Source organism: Lathyrus oleraceus, chromosome 6 (assembly GCF_024323335.1).
Source record: "Lathyrus oleraceus cultivar Zhongwan6 chromosome 6, CAAS_Psat_ZW6_1.0, whole genome shotgun sequence".
Classification (NCBI taxonomy): Eukaryota; Viridiplantae; Streptophyta; class Magnoliopsida; order Fabales; family Fabaceae; genus Lathyrus; species Lathyrus oleraceus.
The window spans coordinates 464,377,719-464,386,029 of NC_066584.1; the positions used below are offsets into that span (position 1 = coordinate 464,377,719).

The window sequence follows — 8,311 nt, forward strand, 5'->3', positions numbered from 1 at the left end:
CACTTCATTCATTTTTGAGTCACGTTCCAATTTTATTAATAAATTTATTTCGAAAAGTTTTCAAATATGAATTTCCAAAACCTGCTGGAAAAAAAATAAACAACAGAATAAAATAAAAAAAATCCAACAAAATTTGAGTTTCACAATGAAAATGAATGTCTATTACATACATTTCTCCAAGTTACACGAACACTAAATTGTGCAAAGACGCCATATAATAATCTAGACTCCTTATTGCTCATTAATTATGATCTAGTTAAAAACTCAAATATGATACTCCGTCCGATCTTTATTATAAATTGTTTTTGACTTTTTACACGTATTAAGAAATATAATAATTATGGTATGAAAAAGAGAAATTATGAAAGATTTTATAAAATTATCTTTCATTAATAGTATTTAAAAGACAAATTGACATAATTAAAAGAAGAGAAAATAATAAATATTTAAGGATATAATAGAAAAATAATATTAATGAATCATTGATATTATAAAATGACTTATATAGATTCCAAAAATGAGGAGGCTTAGACATAAAAAATTTTTTTGGTTAAATAGATTCCGAAAATGCATTTTTGAAAAAATTTTAAAAATATATTTTCGAAATAAATTTATTCATAAAATGGAATATGACTTAAAAATAAATAAAACATGTGTTTGAAGATAAATTTTTAAAATTTCAAAATATTTTATTTTAATTTTTTATGCGGTAGTAATTCTTAAATCCCTTATTAAAAAAATGACTGATAAAAAGCCAAAGCAAAATAAATAAAGTGAATTAAATAAATAAAGAAGAATAAATTACATTTTGGCAGCTATGCTCCACATATTTTGTTCAACTCCAACACCAACACTGTGAATTCTATCTTGTTTCCTCTGTCTCCGTTCAATTTGAAGATTACATCAGGTTATTCATCTTCTTCTTAACTTCACCTTTTCACTTACATTTTCAATTGCCGTCCATTTCTAAGTAACCTCCATATGCATTTCTGCGTTGAAATTTCGCCCACCATTGAAAATCTATTGGAATCTGTTACCGATTTTATTCAAAAATTCTGGCTTTTATCTATTTTGTGGCTTTACCATGAATGCCCTTTAACTGTTTGCTGAAATGTTTGTTCCACCTGTTTGTATAGACTTGAAAATTCTGATGCAATTTTTCGTGTAGGGTACTGTAATTACACATGAATTTAATGATATTCATATGTTTTAAACATTGGTTATTGGCTATGTTTGGACCTATGGACTAGAGCGGAGCGGAATAGTAGATGAAATGGAGTGGAATGTAACAGAGATTCCATTCCATTTTTTTGTGTATTTTTTATAATTTGATAGAACAGAACAAATTAATTTTTCCATTGAAGGAATGGATGGAATGAGTTTCACCATGTTCCGTTCCGATCCATCCATTATTTGCAAATTCAAATTCCAAACAATGGAATTTGATTGTATACTACTCCATTCTATTACATTCCACCAATCCAAAAACAATGGAATCTGATTATATACCACTCCATTCTATTACATTCCATACATTCCACCGATCCAAATATGGTGACCATTTCTGATTTAACTTTTTGTTGTTGAAGGCTCAAGTTCACAGTTCTATGTTAAAATCTTATTGTTTTTTTTACCTTAATCGATTGAAATTATTTGTTGACTTTTTGCCTCCATCTTTTAGTGTTGTGGGTTTTCCAATATGGGGAACATTCTTATAAGTCTGTTGTAAACCTTATGATCTGGCAAATGTATTTGAGATTTGAGTAGACTATAAAAGCAGGTAATGTAATTAATAATATCATTGTGAACAGGCAATGAGGTCTTTGCGAAGCCTTGAGGTCTGGAAACTGGGAGTTGTCAACTATTTGGATGCATTAAAACTGCAGGAAAAGCTTGTATTGGAAAGAAAATCTCATAGGATATGTGATACTCTTCTGTCTTTGCAACACCCTCCTACATACACTGTTGGCAAAAGACAAACTGTTCACAATTTACTAATCCCCCAGTCAGAATTGGAACAGATTGGAGCTGAACTTCACTACACACAACGAGGAGGAGACATTACATTTCACGGTCCACACCAGGCCATTTTATATCCTATCATTTCGCTCCGTGACACGGGACTTGGTGCTAGAAGATTTGTAGAAAAGATTGAGTTAACTATGATTGAATTGGCAGGTATATACGGCGTCAAAGCTTGTCCTGGGCAGAGGTGTGAGACAGGAGTGTGGGTTGGAGAAAGGAAGATAGGGGCAATTGGTGTTCGGATATCAAATGGAATCACTTCTCATGGTTTGGCATTTAACATTGACCCTGATTTAAAGTACTTCAGGCACATTGTTCCGTGTGGAATTGCAGATAAAGAGGTGACATCTTTGAGAAAGGAGACAGGTTTTGACCTTCCCACAGAAGAAATAATACAAGAGGAGTTGATTTCATGTTTTGCAAGAATCTTTGGTTATGATAACCTGATCTGGAAAGAGGGTGCTTCTATATTGTCTGGTAAAAATGAAACTGAATGAGACAGCTATTTTAGTCAGTAAATAGTTGTATAACAGTTATTCTTTTCTTGTATTATTTTGAAGTATTTAACCAATAAAATTCTTGTTTATTCTACATATATTCTGATTTTACTTCTTTCTTACTGAGTTCTATACATAAGCAAGTAAAAAAAATAATATAGTAAAGGATGGAAACCAATTAATTTCAGGTGATTAGTCACATGATCCATATTAGCATGTGATGGTGACACACTATAGAAGTGTCAGAGAAGTATGGAATTTGGTTAAGGATCACATGACAAGCTTCTTCATTCCATGTTCTACTGCACAACACAACAAATATGTGACAGGTCCAATAATCCATTATCCATGTACCTTCCTGCCCTTTTCTCTTCCTTAAATCTGAATCATTCACACAACTATGCATTGCTTTGTTCTCCACATTTTAAGATACATAAACATGAAAGATCCCCTTCCATTTTAGACTCCAACTTCAAAACATTCTTATGGGATAGTTTCAACTTCCAAGCACAATAGTTCTCTTCTTTTTCTAGTATCAGTTGTTGTTTGTTTCAGCCTGCTATGATAACCACTCAACGTGTTTTATTGGGTCTCTGTCTCTTTGTCTTAATGCTCTTAAATTTCATGACATGCTCTATAGTTTTGATCAATAGTAAGACTAGAAGTAATCTTATAGATAGTTTTCTGCCACGGAAGCTGCTAGTTCATGTCTCCTCCTTCACTGCAAGTTTAGATAAGTTGGAAATATCTTATGAAACCACACAGAGATCTGTGAACACAAGTTTAAGGCAGTCTCCTGACAGCAAGTCAAATCCAATCCATAATAAGCGACTTTGACATCTATTACGTCCGGAAGTCTCGGGGAGGAATTAATTCTACAATTTCCAAGTTTTGTCCAGATAAATGTTGATTAGGTAGGAAAGCTGGATTTGCAATCAAGATTGCACTAGCTTCTAGGACTTTGTTGAATTTTATTTTTGCATTGAATTACAAAATGAGTTATCAGCTTATGTAATGACCTCGAATGGGAGCATATTATACTATAGAAAATTAATTACACATCATTGTTAAGTACTTATATTTTATTAGATTAGATCTCTTGTCGGAGGGAGATTTCAGACTAAAGGAGTTCAGTTCTAATTAGGATGAAAAGTGTAATATAACCAAAAATAATGAAGCATGATGCTGCAAACCATTTTATTATAATCTTTCAAAATTGAAACAGGTAACAGTTTCTTGCTTCAGCAGAAGTTTCAAAAGGTGGTTGCTTTTTAGTCGTCCATTTTCACATGGACAGTTTCCAGAGAAAATCCTTTCCTTACACTTATATTCAGTGTTTTAGAGTAATGGGTTAGAGGATGTGTAACAGTAACATCATAATCCCCATAATACAGTGAAATATCTATAATTCCTCTACTATCAGCTATGGCTGTTTGAGGGCCAGTTCCCCACTCGCGAATCAGCTTGTCCACAACATCTCCCGCAGCAGTATTTTTAAAATTTGCATCTGCAAGTAATGTACTGTCGAAGCCAGCTTGTTCTGGTCCTACAAACATTATGATCCCTTTAACAGCAGGATGAGAGAACCCCTCTCTTAGTACGTCTTCAAAGTACTCTGCCTGCCCAACAAACAAAAAAATGAGAAAGAAACGTTCAGTTTCTGTTTTTCCTGTGATATAATTTGGCTGATTTGTGTAATATATACCTGTTTTGGCTGAGCATTCACGCTGACTTCTGTGAGCCATATAGGAAGTCCAGTTGCAGCAAGAAGATCTAGACCTGACCTCATGTAAGCAAGGTTTGGCGCACGATTTGGAAAATGGGCTTGCAACCCAATGGCCAATGATATTCCATCAATTCCTGGAAATTGCTGAATCTGCTTAAGTTTCCTGAGATAATTGGTTGGGCTGGCATTCTTATCCCCGCAGATCTCAATGGTGTTATACTCATTCATGAACATCTCAGTGTTTGGATCAAGACGGTAAGCTGCTAAATAATATTCTGCAGAGACATTTTTGCCAAGTTTGTCCTCAAAAAAGTGGAAGTGGACATTCTCATTCACGACATCCCATGCAATAACTTGTCCTTTATACCTCGAGACAACAGAATTCATTCTTTTATCAGCTGCTACTCGTAATTCTTCAGGAGACAAGGTCAAATCCCAGTGAGGTTGACGATTTGGACTGTCCCACAAAATGTTATGACCTCTCACAAAAATGCCATTTTCTTTAGAAAATTGTAACATGGCATCTGGGATGGTATAGTTTTCGTGGCCTTGAACTATCTCTGTACTATACCATTTCATCTCATTGGTGAAAGTTGTGTATTTGAATCTTGAAACAAACCATTTCTGGTACTCACTGTTTGTGAGGATGTAATGGTTCATCGCACATCCAAATGGAAAATCTGCCCTTGTTTGTTTGATAACAATGGTTGCTCCTTCCAACGCCGTTTCGTTTGGATGAGTAATCTGGAATCTCACCCTACTTTTACGTACCTGCAGGTTATAAATTGCAAAACTTGTTAATACCTTTTTCTTTCTGCTATACTTATAAATAGACAGAGAGGTGTTGGAAACTATGACAAGCTTACCCTCTCAACGCTGTCGTCTTGGTGTGATCTCCATTGCTTTCTGGTGAATGGCTGCAAGGACACGCTATCAGCCCTTAGTTCCACAGTTGGATTCTCAATCTGCATTGCTAGTGAATTTCAGATAACAAAATACGAAGAAATATAAGCAAAATAAGATCAGATGAAAACCAATTCACCTCAAAAAGAATCTCAACGTGCCTTGAAAAGTTAGCAACAATGCCCCCTTTTAGCAGAGACCAGCATCCATGGTTGGCTATGACATGACCACCATGTACCAATTCACTTCCATTTGTTTTAAAAACGACAGAAACAATCTCACTTCCTTCACTCAGCTGAAGCCAAGCTGAAATGTGGAAAATGTTTTTACAAAACTAACTTAATGAATCGCCAGCATCGTATAACAGTCATCAAACAATCATTAACAAAAGATAAACACGACGAGTTACCAGAAAAAATGTATATCAGTCCTTTCTTCAGATGAACCTTCTGAGAGAAACCATCCAATGCTCGTGTTCTGTTGCGAGCAACAATAAATCTATTGCCGTCATTTGATATCCGTTCCTCAATTGTTCCATTTCCAACGACTGTCCAACCCTTAATGTTATGATCAAACTCCGGATTTACTATAAGGCCTCCTCCATATTGTGCCCTATGAGGTTTTTTCACACACTGCATTATTCCAAGACATTGGCAACACAAATAATTTAGCTGAATGAAAACTTGCAGAAACCAATTTCAGTTAGTCATAAACATGTTAACTGATAAAGAAGAGACATTACCTGAGTAGTAGCAGAATAATCATAAGGTTTAGAATGGAGTAGAAACCCTGCATGTGTTGAAAAGATACACATACATTATTAGAGAAAAAGGAACAGTAGATAGAGAGTAGTGAAAGAGAGAAAGGAACCTGAAGAAAGGAGTAGAAGGCAAGACGCAGAGAGCAAGAAAATGCACAACTCTGCTGCTACTGCAACAACCTTCATCTTGTGACTAATCAAACCAAAATGCACTGTCCAATTTATAGCAAATGTTTTCAGCATGTGAAACATTGCCTAAGGTAAACTTCATTCAATAGTTGTGTATTTATTTTTTAGTTTATTGGATTGAGATTTTAAATAATTTTATAAGACTTTATTAAGATATTTTTTCTTATATTCAAACAAAGCTACTATAAAACTCAAATAAATTTTGAGGTATTGAATTTAGACAATCATTATTTTTTGTTCTTTTATAATAAATGACCCGTTTGTTTCATTTTTTTAAAAGTATTTGCATAATGTTATATATTATTGTTGAAAAAATTTACAAAGAATATTTTTTAAAAGCTTTAAATAAAAAATTGATTTAAATAGTTATCTTTAAAATGCTATTTTAGATATTTTATCTTTTTATTATAATTTTGTTTTATATTAAAATTTCAAAAATCTATTTTAAATAGATTTTCATAAAAATTATTTTTGAGATACATCTTTTTAATTTTTTTTTTATCATTTTGACTATGATTTAATCTTCAATAATATATATTTATATTATGAGATATCAAAATTAATCTTTTAATTTATAAAAAATGAATTTAAAAACTTTTAATATTTTATAAAATATTTTTATAAAAATCATTTTAAATTCTTTTTTTAAAACTAAAACAATCGGTTCTAAAATCTATTAATAATCAATTGAGATTTCTCATAACTTATAACATGTCTATAATATTCAAAACTCTAACTATTTTAATAAAATTTTCAATAGAGTAGATTTAAAACTATATATTTAAAAATAAGCATATCAATTCAACAATCTCACTATAAATAGTGAAGCTTTTTTAAACACTTCAAAGACTTATTTTTATCAACATGTTTTATAGTATAATGATATTTTATTTCTATTTATTTTATTTTTAATTATCGTACTTCATATTATATTATTTTTCTATTATATCATTGTGTTTCATTTAAATTATTTTTATTTTATTCTATCCTAATTTTTATTTATACAGATCTATTTTATTACCTTTCTAGAACACTTTTAATCTCATCTAACATTTTCAACATTGCAATTTTTTTTATAATCTTTAAGATATATCTAAATTATTGCTTATATTTTTTTAATGTTATTTATTTAATATTGTGTTATGTTACTTTTATAATATTAATTTATTTAACATGTTGTTTAATTACAATTAAAAAATAGTATTATAATTTAAAATAATATATATTAAATAATAAAAATTATAAACTTTTAATAGTATAAAAATGTTAATTAAAATAGTATATTTAATTTTTTTTATTACTCATAGTAATAGTTTTATCAATTAGAGTTTAAATAACCAAAAAGTTAAATCTCCATAAAAGTCAAAATTTACAAATTAGAAATGTAAATGAAAACTCAAAAATAAAGATTTTTTAAACATTTTTTATTATTTTCCTCCCATCCTCATTAATTAGATGAAAATGATTTTAAAAATAATAGTTTTGGGGTTTTTACTTAAATTCTTATTATTAAAATTTAATTTTTTAAAAGATTTGATTTTGAAGATATTATTTTAGACTCTCAAATTTTTATTATGAGTTGTTGGCTTTCTTAGTTTTACGCTAGTCCATCATCTTAGATTTACTCTAGTTCGGTTATCAATCACAAAACCTTACTAATGAATACGTGGTTCAAATGCAAGAAAGTTTTTAAAAGGAATTTTTTCAATAAGTTAAAGATTTCATAAATGAACAGGAAAAATACAACAGAAAAGAGGAGTGAGGGTTTGTTAAAGCCTGGCCCTAAGATGAATTATTGTGATGATCAAAGTAACCAAGAAACGAGGGGCATAATTCCATTCAAGAGGCACAAGACTAGAGAGTTAGCTTGTCGGAACAATGATTATCTTTCCGATGAATGTGAGTGAAGATAAAAGTAAAAGACATGAGCTTCACAAAGCAGTTAACCATTTGCACCACATCTTCCACGGCGGCTTTCAAAGCAAGCAACACAAGAGCATAATTTGTTTCAAACCAAACATGATTTCAACTTAAGTGAAGAGCAATATCAATTGCATGAATGACACCCTACATCTCTGCATGAGGGGAAGAGGAACCCTCCACCATTCTAGTAAAATCATAAACAAACTCTCCTTTATGCTCCCTAAATAGACCACCACATGAAGCTTGAAATCATGTTCGCAGGAATGTAGAAGTTGGACCAGATGCTTG

The 8,311-nt window shown here is 31.4% G+C and overlaps 2 protein-coding genes across 2 annotated transcripts; one reads left to right on the forward strand and one right to left on the reverse strand.

Moving 5' to 3' along the window:
* Positions 1-773: 773 nt before the first annotated feature.
* Positions 774-2,616, forward strand: LOC127092784 (octanoyltransferase LIP2, mitochondrial). Its single transcript, XM_051031680.1, has 2 exons — positions 774-907; positions 1,812-2,616. The coding sequence occupies exon 2, from the start codon at positions 1,815-1,817 to the stop codon at positions 2,520-2,522; it is 708 nt and encodes a 235-aa protein (XP_050887637.1). The 5' UTR covers positions 774-907; positions 1,812-1,814; the 3' UTR covers positions 2,523-2,616.
* Positions 2,617-3,682: 1,066 nt separating this feature from the next.
* On the reverse strand, positions 3,683-6,176 carry LOC127092783 (endo-1,4-beta-xylanase 5-like). Its single transcript, XM_051031679.1, has 7 exons — positions 6,022-6,176; positions 5,894-5,940; positions 5,561-5,783; positions 5,291-5,457; positions 5,115-5,213; positions 4,228-5,019; positions 3,683-4,141 (listed from the first exon to the last, which is right to left on the reverse strand). Exons 1-7 carry the CDS (start codon positions 6,161-6,163, stop codon positions 3,794-3,796), a joined length of 1,818 nt encoding a protein of 605 aa, XP_050887636.1. The 5' UTR covers positions 6,164-6,176; the 3' UTR covers positions 3,683-3,793.
* Between the last annotated feature and the right edge of the window lie 2,135 nt (positions 6,177-8,311).